The 20,901-nt window shown below is 43.2% G+C and overlaps 1 protein-coding gene across 4 annotated transcripts in view; it reads right to left on the bottom strand.

Moving 5' to 3' along the window:
• Window positions 1-20,901, bottom strand: part of agap3 (ArfGAP with GTPase domain, ankyrin repeat and PH domain 3) — a 114,415-nt gene that overhangs the window by 40,715 nt on the left and 52,799 nt on the right. For 3 of the 4 annotated variants that reach the window (XM_041948285.1, XM_041948286.1, XM_041948284.1), the window contains exons 3-10: window positions 20,567-20,654; window positions 17,118-17,203; window positions 14,133-14,274; window positions 13,533-13,667; window positions 11,055-11,182; window positions 10,631-10,786; window positions 5,400-5,483; window positions 981-1,085 (exon numbers count right to left, since the gene is read on the bottom strand). In XM_041948285.1, coding sequence (XP_041804219.1) covers window positions 981-1,085; window positions 5,400-5,483; window positions 10,631-10,786; window positions 11,055-11,182; window positions 13,533-13,667; window positions 14,133-14,274; window positions 17,118-17,203; window positions 20,567-20,654 — 924 coding nt within the window. Of the gene's footprint in view, window positions 1-980; window positions 1,086-5,399; window positions 5,484-6,485; window positions 7,706-10,630; window positions 10,787-11,054; window positions 11,183-13,532; window positions 13,668-14,132; window positions 14,275-17,117; window positions 17,204-20,566; window positions 20,655-20,901 lie in introns of those variants that run through there. The other variant, XM_041948287.1, reaches the window with a different exon arrangement.

The following is a 20,901-nucleotide window of genomic DNA, read 5'->3' as shown; positions in this document are numbered from 1 at the left end:
CCTCTCAATCGCTCTTCCCCGTTTCCCTTTCTTACTCCTTCCCTGCTCCACTGCTCAAAATGAGCTCGAGCTGTTACCGCGCTAATGTAACTGTCTCCCTGACTTCACCTCCCTCCGTAAGTCAACAGATTCATAGATTCATAGATTGCCCCGATGACCTGTAATAGCTGTAATGATCAAGAGATAGCCTGTTCAGTCAATTACATACATCACTGTAGCACAGCACAGCACTAATAACCGCTTGTAAATTAAACCGCTAACACAGTGTCAGTGCAACAAGGCCACACACAAGGTTCACGTCTAACTGTTGGGCTTGTGTTCAAACTTTGAGCTCCTTGGACGCAAAGCACAGCTAATGTCTTCCATTTCACATCGCAGAACGGCCTAAACACAGGAGTGGAGGAATCGGAGAGTGATGGGGGGAACTGAGGGGATTTTGGAGAAAGACGGGCGTTTCTGACAGTGGCACCGCGCTCCTGAGCTGCCAGCCAGCCGAGTGTTTAAGAGGTATTAGCGGCCCAGCGGGATTCTGACAAAGATGGATGTGGGAGGCTGGTCAGGCTCTGCTGCCATGCGGTGAGAACCATTATAAATACAAGCCAGCGTGGAGTCTGGGCGCGGCGGGCACGCAGCAGCACAGCCATGTCTCCATTAGCCGGTACTGGGGATGGGCACCACAGGGGGAGGCAGAGATGACCACTAGGGTACCCTGTTCCTTAATGCTAAGCTTTAAGTCACAGGGTTAGCTAATATAGCCATTATATACAGTGATAAGTCTCTGTAGAAATCACAGGCCTGTATGGTTGTAATCCACTTCACTACAGTCGAGGAGGTAAATGTAATCGCATCAAGAGAATCGTGCTCAGCAGTTGAAAAAGTCCAACATTAAAACCTCCTGCAGCACCGTCAAGCACAAACAGTAGTGTAACAAACACATAAAGCCGATTGGAAGGAAATGGGGAAGGGGGGGTGAGACTCACATGTAAACTGGGGTGGTAAGTAAGGACGCCGTTATCACACAGCGTGACATATTTCTTTTTCCACTCCTTGTTGAGGGATTTGCCACTCCGCTTCAGAAGGATTCCCTGTAAGAGACAAGGCATCACGGTGAGCATGTGCTCCTCTCAGAGCAGCATGGTGGATGATATGAGCCATTATGGATGTTAAATACCATAAAACTGCATTATTATCATTGTTGGTACAGATTTGTTACGGCGGGTACATTTTCTTTGTGGTAAATCATAAAGCAAACAAACATCAGTGACAATTAGGAAACGGTATGAAAGTGATTATCTACAAATAAAAAAAATATGAGAACACAATGGTAATATGTAATTAAACCCCTTAAACTTTGATTCTTTCTTCTCACTTGTTGGTTGCCAGGTTTAATCATATGTTAGTTTTTCTATTGTGACCACTTGAATCTCCAGAATTGGCCAAGTTTCTCTGGCACAGAGGCCATTCAGAGGGAGAGAGACAATCCAATTTGCCAGACCTCCTCCCTGCATTCATACACATAACATGCTGAACTCTGGAAGACCTCTCAATCCGGGGATTAGGGAGTGTGATCTCCCCTCTTCAAAGCCCACTCAGCTCTTATTCTATTCTACTTTATCTTCCGGGGCCTTTTAGGGCCTCAGATGGTTTCCTTATCTGCTGAGTAAATCCACTGGTAAACAATGCAGTTCCTCCGCTGGAGGTGACCAAACGCTGCTGAGTGCAAGGGCCAGGAGGCTCTCTGGGGTTAAATAGTGAGGAGGGGCCCGCTTAATTAGGGGATTAAGCAGGGGTAATGTTTGTGCTTTTACAGCCAGGGCCTGTGTGTGTGTGTGTGTGTGAGCTGGAAAGGGGGGTTAAAGGGGTAGTATTTTGCCAGCCAGGCCCATCCTGTAGGCTTTAATCCTGATTAACACATCAGGCAGAGCTGACCCTCGGTGACCTGGGCACCAGGCTGTTTGCCGACAATCATCCTAATCCGAGCCCTGACTGATGTGGGGGGAGGGGGGGGGGGGCAAGTACTGACTGTTGGCTGCATGCTGGGACTCAAGTTTTGTCTTCTTCATATCTTATCGATATACCTGCCTGTTTATCGCGTCTCACTGGAGCGGGACCTCAAACATTTACTCAACTAAATACACTTTTCACGATTAAAAAGTTACAGATTTTCTGACGTTTTCTTGTCCTTTAAACTTATTTTAAAATAGAAAAAAAAAGTCATTTTAAGAGGCCACTGAGAAAACAGAGCAGCATCAAGGTGTGCATGCTGCTAAAGCTTATTAAAGCGTAATAATTATTACTAAATAATAAGCTATAATAAAACAAAAACTCATAAAATTCTCCTCAAAGTGGATCCAAAAGGGGCAAAAAACCCAACTTTTATGTGTTGTACATATTGTGTTAATTGCTGTTTCATAACAAGACTTGGCTCAAAAGTAAAAGTCATGCAATTAAACTCATTATAAATGTGTATGTTTCATATCAGAAAGCCTTGGTTAGCTATTTTGTATCTATTGATACTTCTGATGATTTTTCAGGAAGAAACACTGTGTCCTTCAATCGATAAGTTGCTGACTGCCCAGACTCTTCTCAATTTAGTCAATAAAATAACTGTAAACACTTTTTAAATGGCTCTCTAATCATACAAAGCAAATGATCCGGTCACAGGGCCTCCGGCGCCTTTATGTATTGCATGTTTTACAAGCAAATATGTTGCTCATCTCGTGGCCTTACTGAAGCATAAATAAATCTATACATGCAATCAGCGCGGAGCTTCACGTATCTATCAGAGCTGCGAAGGAGATCGATAAAGATACCGAGACAATAATGTGAAAATCTTTACACGTGCAGACTGAATTTTCTCCGTTGTTTTTATTTGAACAGTCGCCCATTACGGCCGCGACACGTCTTTCATCAAGCATGTCACTCTCAGCCACTGGAAGCCTGACAAGTGATTTGAGATAATTCATCATAATTGTCCAGTCGTTCGCCGTGGCGGATTGAGCCGTGTGCTAGTTGGACATCACACGGCAACATGTGTGCAGCTTCCCCTCCAACCCTGACACACACACACTCACACACTGGAGAGAGATGAGTGTGTTCAGCCTGTGCGACATAAGGAAACAGGCTGGTTGTCAGACGCGCTCTCTGTGTCCACACAATTGTCATATCTACACAGAGGAGATAGTGTCGTTCCCTTCTTTTGTCAGGCGAGCAGGAGAAAAGCTGCATCCTGCCACTGTGGCTGACTGATAGGCCGGCCCTTTGTGACAGGCCGCGGAGTAGGGGAGGGGGTGTGTGTTGGTGTCTGTGTGTTGGGGTTGGGGGGGGGGGGGGTGTGATGGGGTGTGATGGGGCAAGAATGCACTCACTGCTGAGGAGCCGCCAACTGCTCCACAGTGCATTGTTATCCTCACTCACTATTTTTATAGGGGTGGGGGGGTAGCGGCAGAGGGAAGAGGAGGAGGGGGGCATGTGGTGTGTGATTTGGCCCAGTGGGGCGAGGGGGGAGTGGTAATTAAGCACACATTGACACTTTGATCTCCTTGATTGTGCATTTGACTGGCCTGTAGATGGGCCAGCCACACCGCCAACCGCTCCTCCATCCCTCCCTCCACATCTGTATCACCAAACTACCCCCCCTGACAAAAAAAACCCCTTTGTAGATAAAGAGGGGTGGGGGGGGGGGACTTATCTTGTCAAAAGTTGCCATGATACTCAGAGAAAGCTGGACTTTAGAGGGGGAGCTCCCCAGAAGGGTGAGTTTACAGTAAAGATCGCTCGGAGGGGATTCTTTCTAATGTGGAAACCTCCTGCTCACCTGCACTCAGATTTACCAGCTTCTGCAGGGAATTACACTAATCTACATAAAAACCTCCACAGAGGTGAAACAGAAATGATGTGTTGGTAAAATGGCCACCATGAAGTTTAACATTTGTGCTGTTTTTTGAGGACTTTTTTTAACCACTTTTCTGAGCATAAATAAGATAGAATGTAATCTTCTATTGTGCTACTAAGTATGTCTTAAAAGAAATGTAAGACAGCGTTATTTCTTTGAATTTTAGAATGTCTTGAGACGTTTGTATCTATTATATGGGCATTTACGACTGCTGTATTTTCTGATTGAGTGATGCGGTGTGGAAGCGTCACCCTGCCATTATTTCAGCCGGACCAAAGCCTTGGCAATTTCGTTCTAAAGAGAATGAGGAGGTTTGGTTCAACATTTTCAAAAAAAAAAAAAGGACATTATCCGGCATAATTTGCAGGTAAAGAGGATAATATAAGGATATATGACCCAGTTTCAAAAGCCCTCGTATAATCGCGAGTGATTACTAATCAATGTGTCAATTACTTCTCCTTTGGTTACAGTCGGACCTTTGGAAATGAGCCTTACTCAGATGTGTAATTCAGTGTTAGGTACCAAACCGGTGCTTCAAAGCAATGCATGAACGCATCAGAAAGAGAAACAATAAAAAAAACAGAATGAGAATAAAAACGCCAAATGTCTTTAAGATGGGAAAAAATTGAAATTATGTTAAAATATCAACCACAGCAAGTATTTGATGTAGAATCCCGTCTCAGATTGTGAAATTTACCTAAAAAAATTAAAAAATACAAATAATCTTCAGGTTGAAGAAAATGATATCTATTGGGATATCTAATGAAGATTCCGGCTAATCATAGCTGTCAACGTTGATTATAAGGACATGCATGAAAGAAATTTCATCCAGAAATACTACCCATGAAATAATAACAACAATTCCACTTGGACCAAACGTTTCTATATTAAAAGGTGCAATCCAGGATCAAATGTAAGAGTATTATCATTAACGGCTGCACGAATAATCTCTGCCAAGTTGATTCACAAGACTTTAGAAATGTGAACTAATGCTGCACAATTACACTAAAAACTCCAGTAAAATTTGTAATGCCTTCTGAAGCTGTGGTTACTCTGTTTGCACTGGCAGCATTTGTAAAACCACAATTAAAACAGGCCCACATTTCCAGTTATGGCCATTTGAATAACACACAAAATGTTTATTTTCATTATCTTTAGAGAATTTTTCTATTACATGTGAATTTACCTGCAGTTTATGAGGTCAGATATGAACTGATTGTGCATTTAAAACATTAAAACATAAACATTTTTAATTTGAGGGCTATACAAAGGCATGTGTCTGTGCTAATAGCCTTCCTGGTGTTTTCTCTGAACCACCAGCCTTCTTCTGGCTTGTTATGTTGTATTATGTCGCCATCTAGTGGTTACAGCAACACATGTAACTCTGCAGCTTATCCACTGTGATTAAATCTTAAACACGCAGCAACATCTCACGACATCAAAAGGGATCATACTTACCAGGTAATTATGAGAATGTAGGGGGAAAATGAGGAAAAGGGCTTACCTGTTTGATAGGTATGGCCCTTCCACTGCCTATGCTGTCTGTTTTACTGTCAACGCTCTTTGCCTGTTCACTGGCTTTCCGTGACTGCAAGAAAACAAGAAAGTCAGTCAGCAACTGAAGCGACACACTGACGGCAAGGCAAAGAGTGGGAGTTGTGGGGTGTGAGGTGAGTTTTTGGGCGTGCTTGTGTATGTTGGGGTGTGTGTGTGGGGGTGGGTGGGTGTGTGTGAGGGAGAGAGAAAGAGAGACTGCGGGTCAGAAGGGAGAGGTTGTGTTTGGAGCATTTGTGGAGAATCTCGACGTTGCAAAATAAAAGTCTCAAAAGAAGCTCGAAATTAACAGACAAGCAGACCAGCGTAACAAACAGCAGTAACACCGACGTGCAAGTTCAAAATAAAAAATAAAAAAAAAACAAGAGACCAAACCAAGACCACAATAGACACATCTCAACACAGAGGAGACCAAGGACGACCACACATTGAGTCATGACTCAGCCCTGAAACCCTTTGGGGGATCCTTCCCTCTGTTTGAGACCCAGAGCGGGCCCTTAGTGGACCTGCAGACCAACTGCTGCTATACCAGTGTAGCTTCAGCTGTGCCTTTAGCATAGTTGCACTGATAAGGGCCTTTGTAGCACGTTAAATACGTTAAAGTCCATAACAGGTTAAAGGGAGAGAAGGGAAAATGGTTATTTTGAAAAGACTTCAGTACATGTTGCTTCCGCCGACCTTTGACCTGCAAAACCTTGTGGGACATAAAGTTATTTTGCAAATAACGAATCAAAGTGTTAAAAAAAGTAAAAAAAAACAAAACAACCACAAACATTTCAAGTTTCTGGTCGTGCCTGCGTGGGGACAAATGGTTAGACAGTCAATATAACCTCACATGGAAATAAATCATTTAAAAAATAACCTTCCCACCCCGAAACAAATAAAAGAGATGAGGTACAGGCAGGGACAGACATGAGTGTGTATGGTCTCACTCAGAACATGAGAAAATGTCCAGTCACCAATGGAGAAGAGGTAGAGTCTGAGTTCAAGTAAACCAACTCTGGTGTTTATATTTTTTCCAACATTTTATTTTTTTTTTAATGATGACTTGTTTAGCTTCTATACAGACACCATACAAAGCAAGTCACAAATTCACTTCAAAATATTCAACAGATTGAGCCAAACATTGCAGTTCCCACAAAATATAGGATGGACAATAAAGGCATTATTTCATATACTCCTTATATGTATGTACTTTGTATAGAGTACCATTGTAAATAAAATACAATACAAGATATACAGCAGTCTATATTTTCGTCAATCCGTTCATGATAGAAAAGCGATTATGCAAGAGTTCATAATCTCTGTACCAAACCTAAATTGAGAAAAAAGAAAATAAATAAATGAATTAAAATAACCAAAACAATTGAATGTGCAAAAATAAATAACTTAAAATAAATAAAAGGCAAACAAATGTTAAGTTTAACTACATTCATACAAGTCGGTGCAACCCAGTTTCATTTGTTGGCAACTTTCAGAATAATATCTCTCTGGAAAACCTCAGAACCCTCACTCTCTACCCTGATTTTTATGAAGGCCTTCATAAAGTTACTCTCATCTAAAATAACTCTATGATAATACATTTAGTCCACATTTTCAATCCCATTCAATTCTTCGATACTCGCTGGAAAATAAGAAGGAATCAAATTCTAAAAAACGGACCAAATGAATGTAGGAAAATCTAAAAGGAAGAACAAAAAAAACAACAACTTGGCACCTCTAGTCCTTGAGTCCTCATTTATGGCGAAAGGCAGTGTGATGTCATGTAAGGAAAGGTTGAGTCCTTTGGGCGGCTGGATAACAGTTCCAAGAATGACTTGACTGTACAGCGTGTTTTTGTACGTGATGTCTGAATGAGAGTTTGAGTGGTTGGGGGGGGGGGGGGGGGGGGGGTTGGGTGGGGGGAAGGGTGGGTGGGGCGCAAGGGTGGACGGGGCATTTCCAGAAGAGTCCCTACAGTCTGTCTCACTGCGTGATATTTGACAGTCTGCGCTCAAACACTCAAAAGGACTCGACTTTAGACAGCGTTAGACGCAAAGTTCCCGTATAGTGCAAGTTCTGTGCATTACCCTGAATGCGGTGAAGCATCGAGAGTAAAGCAGCGACAAGCTGCACGTCCTCAATAAATAATCACTTCTCTATCAGGATTGGCAAAGCAGGGGGACTCTTTTTTTTTTAAACCACCATGATCTTCTAATTCGGAAGGAGTTGGAAAGCCCTTTTTGTTGAAGAAAGGTTGGAAACAGAAGCACAAATCTGCAAATATTGAAAAACAGTGTCAAATGGTTCCTTTTTTTTGTTTGTTTGTTGGTTTTGGTTATGTTTCGGTTCTTACGTGGAGATCCGGCAACAAGTCGAGAGACTGAAAACGTGTAATGGGAAACACCAAATGGGAGACACTGATAAATGGATCAAAATGAATATGGATGAATGAGTGGGATGGAGTTAAGTATAAAAAAATGACGTAGTATTCATCTAAATTTCTAAACGGTGTGCTTTTCAACACAAAAAGGGACAGACAGCCTGAAGACGTCAGGAAACCACAGACAGATTACAAAACAGATCGTTTCGAGTTATTGACCATGGAAGCACTAGGAAATATAATGCGTACTGTGCTGACACCTAGTGGCCAAGGACAGTTATGGTAAATACTGGCTTGAAATGATTGTGGTTGGTGAAATTGATTTGTGAGGGCGGTGAAAAGACGCCGTGATAAGATCTTCTGCGGTAAAGCTTTGAGTTTCGTTTACTTAATTTAAAAAATCAAAGTGTTATTAAAAACCTGTTTCAAGGGGCTTTTCTAATAAACTGCATCTGCTGTTTTTGTAATCACATTTAAATTTGGGCCAAAAAAAAAAAATCTGAGCACAAAAGTAATTATTTTCACTCTCCAACACTGTTAACTCAATAACCTGCACGTTGCAAAGGATTTTTCTTAATTCCAAGAGTCCCAATGCCAGCGCCACAAATGTGACAAATATTACTTTTATATCTGATTACAATTGGACTTGTTTCTTCTCCTGCAGCAGTTTGCTCCTCCGTAACATCATGAAACAAAAAACCTTGTGTGTAATGACTAAAGTGAGTCTGATATTGATCTGTCAAAGCTTGTCTACTGATGACATTAAGGCATATTTTCATTCATCGAGCGCTTCTCTTGAAAATCAACATGAGGTGAACTACTTACAAGAGAGTGGCTAAAAAACATGACAGGCTTTCTGAGCGGCAGCCTGCAGTCTGTGAGTGAGTAGCAGGACTTTTAGAGATTTGTTTTTAAAATGGACAAAGCTGGGGAAGGGACATCCTCGATATTGTTGCGTTGATGGAATATTTTCTCTTTCTGTTGTTTTGTAAAATGGCAGAAAGGTCGGCACTGCGAGTCTTCCTCTCCTTAGCCCATCGCACTCTTCAAGTGTCACTGAAGAAATGTCGACATCGCCCCGTTAACTTCCCGTCCCCTCCTCCTCCTCCTCCTCTTGTTCCTCCTCCTCCTCCTTTCCACCCTCGCCCTCCCTCCTCCCACCCTCGGCTCGCTGCTCCTCAGAAGGTCATGAGCTGAAACTCCCGCTCGGCTTGCCACTCCGGCACCCACACTGGGTAGGTGGCGTGCTTCGGCATCTCCATGACGCGGACGGGGAGAGGCTCATTTCTCTGGTGGACATGGTTAGTCACTACCTAGCAGGGGGGAAGGGAGACAACAAGGGGAGCTAGCACACAGCCTGTACTGCTCGGAGGCCACAAAGCCTGCGGCTTCCACAGCAGCTGGGGTAACAGGGTGGAGGCAGTAGGAGGAAATAGAGGAAGGGGGGAGATAGATAGGGGGTTAGAGAAGGAGTTAGTTAGAGAGAGGTGGGGGAGAGAAGGAGGTAGGAGGCAACAGAGGAAACAGGTGATGGCAAGGAGGACAGGTGGAGGAGAGGGGACGTTTTAGAGGTGGGGAAGGGCGGATGTACCAGGGAGGAGAGAGGTAATCTCACACAGCCTGATCTCTGTCGCATGAAGCTCACAAAATCAGAGAGAAAACTTGAAAAAACTGAGACAGCTAAAACTTTGGAAAAGCTGACTCAGCCATTCAGTTAGTTTGAAAACACTTTTTTTTTGGTACAAACAGGCTCTCCAGAGAATTACTTCATTAATTCGAGAAATAACAACGCCATTTTTGGTAGAACTTCTGCAGATCCACCCCTGAGCTTGCCGAGGCGGAGGTCTGGCGATGTGAGATTAGGGAAGGCTCAGCGGCAAAGGGGAGGCTGGTGTGGGAGGGGGGAGAGAGGAGGAAAGGGGGGAGCAGGCTGGGTAGAAGAAGAGGGCAGAGGCTACAAGTAAAAGACAAGCTTAGGACAGCTAAGGAAATTAGAGTGGTTAGTGCACACATACGCTATTGGTTAGAGCAGAGGGCGAATACGACAGGACATGGGGTAAAGAGCAGGCAGACAGGGGTCGGGGCACTGGTTTGGTAGTGAATCTTGGTGGTCGGGGCCGGATTTGGGCCAGAGTAGAAGTGAGTGGGCGGTTGGGGGGGGGGGGGGGGGGGGGCTGGGCACTTATCTAGACTCAGCGAGATGGTTAGTGACTGGGTGAGCGGTTCTATCTGGAGCTGGGGTGTTGGAGGGTGCGTGGCATGCGTTATTAGCAGCGTGTAAACAGGGCATTGGCTGGCTCGGGCTTTTAGTTAAGCTCGGTCGGGCAGGAGAAGTGGCATTGGCGGTTTGTTGCTGCCGTCTCCTCCCCAAAAGGGAGGTCACTGCAAAGAAAGGATCTAGTAAAAATAAGAGGGGTGGGGGGAGGGAGGTCAAAGATTTAGACAGTGCAGAGGGCCTAGTTTGTCATGGGTGAGATGAGAAACTTAATCCACGTGCACTTACTACATCCAATTCGAAAAGAAAAAGGACATGAAAAGACGTTTTTTCCACAGTGTTTATCTTTGATATTTGCTTTGAAAGAAGGGTTCATTTTTTTGGAGCATGTCAGGGATCTAACAGAATTTCTATTTAGTCTTTTTCTCCGTTGCCCATTGTGCTGTGTGAACAAGACGCTTTCTTTGCCTGCATCGGAGGCAGGAGAGGTGGCTTTGATGCATTGCGAGCTACCTGTCTCCCTCTGGTGGACAAAGTGTGCTTGGCAACATGCCTCCTAGTAGTGTGAGTGGGTGTTGCTTTGCATCAGCTGTCGCATACTTACTGTGAAAATGTTGGAGCGGCGCTTTGACTGCTTGCGGATGGGCGTGGGCGTGTTGGAGGCAGCGATGGTCTCGATGCGCATCTCCCGCTGACTTATGCTGGGGGTGGAGGGAACAGAGGAGGAGTAGTCGCTGAATGCACCCCCACCATTGGCCGCCTGGGGAGCGAGAGAGATTAAGAGGAACCGACAGAATCAGAGGAGAGGGAGGGGGGGGGTGAAAGTCAGGGAGTCAGAAAACAATAAACAAGTCGATCAATTTAGGATTCTGTAGATTTCATGCAGTGATTTGATTCCCTGCATAATAAAGGAAGTTCTGATTATGCAAAGAGTTACATAAACCAAGGGTGCTGGAGACTTCTTTACAAAGCAGCATACAGCTCTTATTCCCATTAAAGTGACCACAGCCTCGATTATTTCATCTCACCTGGTTAATGTGAACAGAGGGGATGGATGCAGCGGGGACTGATGAGTGGCTGGGAGAGTTAGGGAGAGATTTGCATGGACCAATAGAGAGCTGCTGCTTTTTCCTCATGGCCACGACCTTCTGGGCAACTGGAGAAGAGAGAGAGGCAAAAACACAGGAACAGGCTGTTCACTAACCCTGTTAGGTGCTGATATATTCATCGGCTGCAGTAGAAGGCAATAGTAGGAGTTCAACGAGCCGTTTAGAGCTTGTTCTGCTTCTCTCAAGAACTTCAAATCCAGCTCAGGACCAGCCTGATGAACCAAACTGAACCTGGCTTTGACTGACCTTTCTTCCTCGCTTTGTTTCATAATGAGTTGACTGATCACACGCTTCAGCACGCCTGCACACTTTTTAAAACTTTTTTTTTTAAATCTTATGGTCGCTTGTTTGCTTTTAGTGGATTGTATGACTTCTACATTCACTCGTAATGAGTACAGAGGTGAGATTCCTCCTTTAAGCCTCAACGAGTTTTTCCCCCATATCTCACCTGCACAAGCTGCTTCTTCTGTTTCGTTTCTGCTGCTTTGTTTTTACTGTGCAAATAAATAAACGAAGCAATAAAAAGCAAAAATGACCTCAAGGAAACCAGAATCATCTGCAGATCGTCTGCTGCTCCATTCTGGACATGCTTTTCCTATGTTTCTTATAAGTAACTTAATTGACTTTCTTTTACGCTAACAGAGGCCACAAGATTTTACAAACATGACACTTGCTACCTAAATTTAAGACGGTGCTGTTATACCTGCAGGCTTACATGTATACACAGAGAAAGAATGCATTTTTCTCCTCATTCTTTTATAAACAGAACACTAACAAAGTAAGCAAAGCTAATTCCAGCCAGACAAAGAGGCAAACAAGCACATTATCACAACCACCCCAGGCCATTTGTTTTCCAGTCAGGTAATAAGCAACATACTGCAAGGTGGATTATGCAAATCTCTTGGGAAAAAAAGTACCTATATTTGCAAGAAAAGTAATCACACAAAATGATACTCAATTTTTTCATGTCATTCACGGAGCTCTATAGAGTGATTTTAGTGAAATGAGACACCATCTGAACAACCTGATTTGCTGTGCAATTGGTGCAACCCTTCATTTAATTCACGGCACACTCGAGTGAGGGACTGGGCGGAGCGAGAGGGTGGGAGGGAGGCGATGTTCACGGCTGCGTGACGTGAATTAGCACTGAGGGAAAGAGGGATGATTTGAAGCCGCGCTGACAGCTGGGACCATAACGCCCGGCTGCCTGCTGCAGCATGGCAAATAGAGAAAGAAAGCAAGAGTGATACGGAGCGACTTCTCCAGACAGCCAGCACTCCTTCATCTCTTTTAATTATTTCAAATTGGGCTTCAGGAAGCAATTAAGGCAGAGGGGGAAGACATCGTGCCCGTGCATCAAGTCAATGAAAAGCAATGTGAATGTTGTGATACATATTCAGATGTTTTGTGAAGGGATGACAGGCTTTCAAAGGAGCTGCAGCCTTAGGGGATGATGTGCCAGGGCTGAAGCAGCCGAGTTTCCAAATGACAGTTTCATGACTTCAATTATGGATTCATGGAAAAACTCAGAGTTTCCAGATACTTTAAAGAGACATTAAGAGGGTGTTTCACCATTTATACACAACTGAATATTAACTCCTCTGTAGCTTAGAGCTCCGCATTCGTATGAAATCCTACATCAAGATTTCAGCTTCTGTGATGAATGACTGCAGTATCTGACGTGTGTATTCGCATCAAGTTAAAATGCATGCTGCATCATAAATCGAAGTGAGCCTGTAAATGTTCCAGCAAGTATACTGCCAATCATAGCTCAAAGCATTAAGGACATTAATGTGTATAAACACCACTCCACTGCACAAGCGTGCATGCTGCTAGCAATAACTCATGAACAGCATGAGGTGCTTTACAATTAGCCTGGAGTGAAGAGAACAAAAACTGTCAGAATTAGTGAATTTGGATTAAAAAAATCTACACTGCAAAAGAAAAATCCAAGATTATTGAGTTGACCGAATGTCTTGCAGGTACAACTAATGAATTACCGCACTTGGATTTACCTAATTTCAAACCTAATTTGACCACTTTTCTTGAAACGGGAGGTAAAAAGACTCAGTATCCTAACTACGTTCACATCATTCACACAAATACTGCTCATTTGCTTATTCAAGAAACTGTTTCCATCAAACTCAGATTGGAAACTGTTAATCTGAAATTTGACTGTTTAGACGTTTAGACGTGTTAAGACGTTCATGCAGTCTTTGGGTTTGCATTGAGTAAAGAATTAGAATAACTCGATTAGGCCAAAACGAGGGCTGCAACCTACCCATTTTCATCAATCAATTGCCAATCAAAGGAATAAATACAGTTCAGGACAACCAAGTCATCATGTTGTACTTCCTGTCTAACCCATTTCCACTTGTTTTTTGACGACCCTCTCACCGTCCTGGAAGACTCTCTCCACATTCAGGCCATAGGTGGAGCAGGTCTCATAATATGTGCAGCGCTTCAGGTCGTTGGACAACTTTCTGGCCCGCGAGTCATCGATCACTCTGGGGTTGGCAGCGCTGATTGCATCTAAGAGAGCAGGGTAAGAAAACACATGACTCAAACAGTCAAACAGGCCTATTTTCAGCTGTGGATGAATACACATTTGATGGGCCAGCAAGTACTTTCAGTGCATATAGGCTTGACTAAAGTTAAAAACAGTGGCTAAAGTCATCGCAATGAAAGAACATGTACCTCAGTGCAACAGTGTGGCTCATTGATGTGTTTTACAACATGAAGATATAGTCATGTATATCAGACTTTGGCTTCACAGAAATGACTTGTTAGTAGCATCATTTCAGTTTTGGCTTTAATATTTTTTAAAGGGATTTGATAACAATAAGAAAAATACAGAACAGGCAAGATTCAAGACTCCGATTTTCTATGTGTGGAGACAATGTAAGAACATAGAGTACTTCCTGTGCAAAGTGTGGAGCTCCAGTATGGAGGAAGCAATATCTTGACAAATTTAAATATCAGAAGTAGGGCAAGCACCTTGTGTTCCAACGAGGACCATGGGGACCTCAGCTGTGTTTCTGTAGCTGGATAGGCGCAGGAAGTAATTGTAGACTGTCTGGAAGCTGATCTCATCCTCCAGGCTAAAGACGAAAACCACCGCATCCACCCAGGCAGCGAACTGAGGACAGAGCAGAGGTGGTACAGTATGTGTTGGAGCACTGTCAAACATAAGCTGCCTCATTAGAACATTCACACAACAATTTTTTTCTTTTAAGTGGCACTGTTTCGCTTATTGTTACTCTGAAAAGGTAACCAGCAACTTCTTGACATCACAACTAGATTGGAAACCAATCATGGTCCAAATATGCAAAGTAAGCAAGCAAAGCCTTTTCAATGACGCACAAGACATTAGTACTTCAACTTTTGAGATGCAAAATTTGCAAAGGCATGGATTCTGATTTTACTTTTTAATAAGGGTGCAGTAATAGATGCAAATTTTTACAAGGTAATAAAAGTTTTTGAGGGAAAAATATATATGAGAAACAAATTATCTTCAAATATTTTAGCTCTTAAAACATGTTTTTAATCAATATAGTTTATGACGGGTCCCAGAAATAGGCTATGTTCCTACATACACATGCAGACATTATTAACTGGTTTGTGCTGCAGGCCTTCCTTTTCACTGAAGTTCACACATACAGACAGAAGGGGGCAGTGTGGCAGCAGCCATAGCACACTGTGTCTTTGTTTTCAGGCAAAGTAGCAGCATTCGATGGAATGACTGTATCCTGTATCTGTTTTTCTGTATCCCCACTGCTATTATCATCTAGGAATCTTTATATTTGTTGCGTCACACGTGTTCATAATCTCTGGGTAGTTTAAGATCAAATGGGGAAGAAGTTTCCCTTGAGCAGAGGAAATCAATCCTAATCACCATGCATTGTATGAAGAAGGCTAAGCAGAACCCACAGTAGTAGTAACACTGACAATGAAGTGATAACTATTCTCCAGTATTGCCCTCTTCTCCATTCAGCTTTCATATCATCGCCGAGACCCCCATAGGGAATGAATGGCAAATCAAGCCTCCAAGCCACAACTCTGGTCAGCCTCCTGTGAGTGTGAACATAATGGAGGCCTTTAATTATGCTACTAATTATACAGGCAGCTGACAACTGAGCCGAACTCATTTCTATTTTCTAATCTCACGGAGCGCAACGCAAGCGTAAATCGCAGCTTTGCCAGGCCAGGTATGAGTAGCTGCTATTAGACACACATGGTAAATTCACAGCGAGCTTGGTGTGACCAGAAGCATTAAATCTCGCAAATGAAGCCACAAGCGAGTCGGTTTGTGTTCTCGAGTGTTGAGGTTTTTTACGTATTTTATCGAATCTGCTTCTTGTATCTGGATCCTCTGCAGATCTTGCGCTTTGCCAGTGCTTTAGTTCATTTTGTTTAATGAAATCACAAGTTAAGAGACTAAATTAGACTAAATTATACTTAAAAAGTAAGGTTTACATTTTGTACAACCTCGCCAATAGGAAGTACCTTCATCACTTCAAGAGTGAATCATTTATAAGAACTGAATGTAAAAAAAACTTTGCTAGTTAAAAGAGAGAAAGATAAAAGACTCAGAAGAAAGTTACTTAAGTAACTCAATACATTTAGTCAACTACTGTACTTAAACCTGCAAAGCAAATACAAGCCAGCAGAAATGGAGCAACATTAGCATTAATATGATGTTTCTGACCACTTAACAAATGCAAGTGTAATACTCAGTACAGTTTTAGCTCTGTTTTGGTCTCCACCACCTCCTGATGGATATGTCTGGCTCTGTGGCAGCTGGACGTTCCGCTCTGTTCACCAGCTAGCTGCTAACTTTGTCTGTCGGTGGTTTGGCGCTCAGCAGCTAGTGTACAGTGAGGTTATCACAGCTTTTTGGTGAAAATTAGCCATCTGGGGCATCTGGAGACCTGGAACTCTGGAACCAGAACTGTAAAGTTGTGTGTCATGAAACTGAAACAATGAGCTAAAATGCTCCATAGAGCAGAGGGGAACTGCAGAACGAGGTCATAGTCCCGTCTCACATGGTCACTCAATCTGTTGTTAATCTAAAAATATTGATTATTGACAATTACTTTTACTTTCACTTGCCTATTTCAATTCTATGCTCATTTATATCTAACTGAATGTCAAAGAAAATATTAAGCTTTTACCTCAACTACAGTTATTCGACAGCTATGGTAAATAAGACAGAAACTTAAGATACAAAACACGTGATTAACAAATGAAATATGACTCATTGTTTCCTTTTGAACCATCCATTCGTAAACAGTTCATACGAGGTTTCTAATGACAGGATAATCCAGGTACTGTGCAATCATGCAAAAGTGAATGTTAGAGTGAATCCTTGACTGTTTGCCTTCAGAAAACCCCGGCTGGATGTAGTAAAACACAGATGCCCTGTCTTAAGTCCACTTAAGTCCTGTAAGAGCTGTAAATGGGAGGTAAAACCCAGCACTCTCTGCTAAAACATGGCTCAAGAACAACCGAGGATAAGAGTCTGATGCTTGCTCTGTCATTACCACAAGGCCGGATTAGCAGGAAGCACTTCCTCAGTTTGCTTACTTTGGAAAAGCACAAAATAGCGACAAATAGCACCAGAATATCGACTGTATGCTCGCTTATGAAGACTTAATAAAGGCCACTTTGGATGAAACAGTATCTGCATTATTCTTCATATTTCACATACTAATAGAGCAATTTGGGGGCTGTGTGTTGTCCCTTTGACCACAAAGATGATTTTGGCTGGGCTTACTCATTGATCTGTTGCTGCCCTTTAAGTGCTTTTGGTAGAACAACCGCAGAGTGCTGTCGCACTGCTCCAAACAGTCCTGCAGAGATGTAATGGTCTGTCTCTAAACAGTTCCTGTCTGCATGACAGTTTGCAGACAGTTTCGGTCTGACGCATCTCGCAGCTTTAGAGTTAAGAGACGTTTTTTTCAGGATCAATGATTCTCCTACCTGCAGCTCTGGAGGCCCTCCTTCATCTCTGATCAGAAGTAGGTAGCTCTGTCCATCCACCACGATTTCTTTCTTGAACCGTCCACCTGAGGAAGAGACGTTTCATTCATAAAACATGTTAAGTCTGGTCTAGTGCTGCCACAAGATGATACTGGAGAATCGTCTTTCTTAGGATATAATAACTGCCCACCAGCGGTTTTCCTAAACAGAAGAAAGCTGCAGAGACATTTCTCACTGACCGTAAAAACAATGAGGATGTGCCAGAAAACCCAAATTTAATATAAAAACACAGCTTGACGTGGCTCATAAAAGTTTGGTGAGATGAGTACGAGTTGAAGTGCAGTTCTCGGTTCAGCCCTCCTGAACGTGTTGCTTCTCGGATCATACGCCGACAGGAAACCAGGTCTCTCTGGAGCCAATTACGTGGGCGAGAAATTGCCATTTAGCGTGTCTAATTCACAGCTGCTGAGGGAACAAGTTCAGTGCCACTGTCACTGCATCGCCACGAGGCCTGACGAGGCCCAACAAACATTATCCGACTGTACGTTCAGTCTTTATCACCTCAATGCGTGAGCTGCAGTGGGTTTTCACAGCACTAACAGCATAACTCACACACTTTGCGATGGAAGGACAAGACAAGGAAAATAATTATAGCGAAGAGACTGAAAGACTGCAAAAGAAATGGTAGGAGATAAAATCAGCAAAAAATAAAACTCGTCTTCATCCTGAGCCGGTCACACATGTCCACAGGATGCTAGTGAGCTAACTACTAACTACTACTTAGCCCCCACGCAGCCTTGAGACTCTCTCCCCTTTTCTTCATTTCTTTTCTAACACACACACATAGTCCTTGCTGCTAGCGAAGCTGGCTGCAGATAAAGAGAGACCAATGGGAGAACTACGCAGTAAATTAGATTTTGCATATCATTTGAATGGTTTGTGATCCTGCAGAGATTAAAAACATTCAAATGAGAAAGTTGTGAGGCTAGAGATGTCCCTGGGCGTGAGAACAGCGCCTTATGAATACGGAAATAGGCTGAAAGCTACTTGGCGGAATTGAATAACGCATAAATTTGGAGGTCTAGGAATGATCACGAAATGTATATAAAAAAAAAATAGATTTAAGACTGCAGATGTGTATGCAGAATAAAACTACACCTGCTACGCTTATCTGATTTCCTGGGAGTTTCATAAGCAGACATGTTAGCTATGATCCTTATATGATTAGATAATAGAGCGACAGAGATCACGCTGTTCAACCAGCACATCTTACATCACAGGAGGGCTGTAAGGGCCATACAGTAGCCGTGCCCTGCAATTTTTAATAGGCAGACAGTATTCCTGTCTCAGCAAGCAATGCATATCCACTTGAGCCACACTTCCACCCTGTTAAGTCCACTTTAGCCCGCTTGGCAAACAGGGGATTCTCCCAGCCTTTTTGCACAGGCTCTCAAGCCCTGCTGGATGCTGGTTGTGTAACAGAGAGAGAGATTCGCGTACCACCAGCCAGCTTTTCCTCTTTTTTTTTAACACTAAAGTCACAGCGCTTTAGAGATTCAGACAAAGGACTGAGAAACTATGTGTCTGTGTGTCTCTGAATCCTGTTTAAAAAGGGAGACGAAGAGATGAGGAGGATCTCATTACACGGCGAGGCTGGATCTGAACAATACAGAAACCCAGAAGATTTATCAGAATACGGAGTTTGTGCGGAGCTTTGCAGCACGTCAGAGGAGACCGTGGAAAGTTGGGTCTAAAACCAGCATCTGTAATGAAAGCACGTGGCTCTGGTGACAACATAGATGGAATCTGAAGCAACACTTCAGTTACATAATCATTCAGGATGCTGTTGTCTTTATTTAGAGCTGAGCCAATACAATGCATCCAAAGAGAAAAAAATGGCCTGTGCTGTGAATAATTGAGGCAGACTACCATACTCTTCAGCATTAGTTTCCTGTCATCACGAAGAAAAGTAATTATGAATTATCTGACCCCCCCCCCCATAAAAAGAGGTGACTAATAACCTTGCAGGCATGCCTACAGAGAGACGGTAAGTTGGTAGGCATGGTTAACACGCAGCAAGCATACTCTGCTTACACGGAGGCTTAGACCTTGACACAGAGCCACAATCCAACGGAGCTCCATCCGGTGTTGCCATGGCAACACACCCCAGTACCTTTTTTCAGATATCATAGCAAAAGCCCAGGAACAAAACGCTGAAGAAACAGCCATCGCTGAACCTTCCTCTGCTGGGCAACGCTTCGGCAATGTAAATACCCAACGTGGAGTGAAGCCAGCGTTAAAGCACATAAAAAACACGGAGAGCCCGAGCAGCTGCTGACTGTGAGGCAGGTATGTTGTATCGCAGCAACTCGCAGCGACACAAGGGCACGCACGCACATCTGAGCCGACATGTTTCCAACAATGCTTGTTATGTTTTTTGTCCCGCATTTCCACCATTGATTTCTCAAGGACTAATTAAGCTATGAGGATTTTTGTCCCTTGGTGCAGCAAAATGCCAGAAACTAATTATGCGCTTCATGTCTCGTCCTCACTATAATTACACCAAAATGAAACGCTGCAAACCCCTCAAAGATCATCAGTTGGCTCTGGGTTTGCCAACATCTGTGGATTTCTGAGAAGGAGGGCTTACCTTTCAGGCCAGAAGGGGGCAATCTCATTATGATTTTGCTGATAAATTGAAGAATATCTGATTCTCACATCTGAGAGAGCAAATTAAAACGGTGAGGGGTCCCTTTCCTTTCTGAAATAGACCCTCCGATACATGGCAAGCTTGCTCGTTCTCCATCAGGACAGCCAGGAAATACAGTTTCTGATTGTGATGAAAACTTCCATTTACAGTCCCAGAGAAACAACGGGGTTCAGTTCTACCTTCATGTTTTAACAATGAGTAATCTGCACAGCTGTAATTTACTGGAAATTTTAGGCTTTGTTATTATGTCGCCAGTTGTACTGGAGGAGTAAAAAGGAATGTTATAAAATTAGCTCAGCCAATTATCAATTTTGGCATCTAGAAGCTTGATATAGTCCAACGCACAAGATTTTAAAACAAAGTCTCTCTCTCTCTACTCTCACAAAATAAATCAGCACCATGCATCATGTAAATATCCTAACATGGTCATCCTGCCGAACAGAGCAGCAATCAGAGCCAACATGTTTCCAGATAATTTCACTTATAATTACAGTTTCATCAAATTGAAACACATCATTGTCATCAAGCCAATAACAAGGCTTCTCTTTCTGCAAATTAACGGTTTTCAGTCGCCGTGTGTCTTATATGAGCGGCCGTGAGGCAAATTAGCAGCGTGACATTAAGGCGGGAAGAGCCAGAGTAAACATGCTGCATTAATCCCAATCTTTGTGGTTTCCTTTGAGCGTCTGACATGTTTATAAGCACCTCCTGACCCACAACTCAAACAGCACACTCTTACCTTCAGGAGACTCCTCCTGCACATATGTGCCTGTCAAGTACCGGTGGACCAAGGCAGACTTCCCACTGGAAAGATTTCCCACAATGCCCTGCAAGGTCAAGAATCAAAGCAGTGTGATTATTACTGGCAGGCATGACAGGTACAAACCACAAGCACATGCGGACTTAAAGGACCGTAATGGTGACCTGACAAAAAAGTCTTTCAGTGCAATGTTCTCGTACTTTGTGTGTCTCAAGCTTTCAGCCCTGCTCAGCAAATCTATCCGCTGAGTAAGGCCACGAAATGTGAACGAAAGCTTTGGAAAAACAAGGTTAGACAAGCATATGAGGAAGTTT

The sequence above is a fragment of the Chelmon rostratus genome, chromosome 12 (assembly GCF_017976325.1).
Source record: "Chelmon rostratus isolate fCheRos1 chromosome 12, fCheRos1.pri, whole genome shotgun sequence".
Classification (NCBI taxonomy): Eukaryota; Metazoa; Chordata; class Actinopteri; order Chaetodontiformes; family Chaetodontidae; genus Chelmon; species Chelmon rostratus.
The sequence above is the reverse complement of the archived record's forward strand: the minus strand, read 5'-3'. Positions and strand labels throughout refer to the sequence as shown.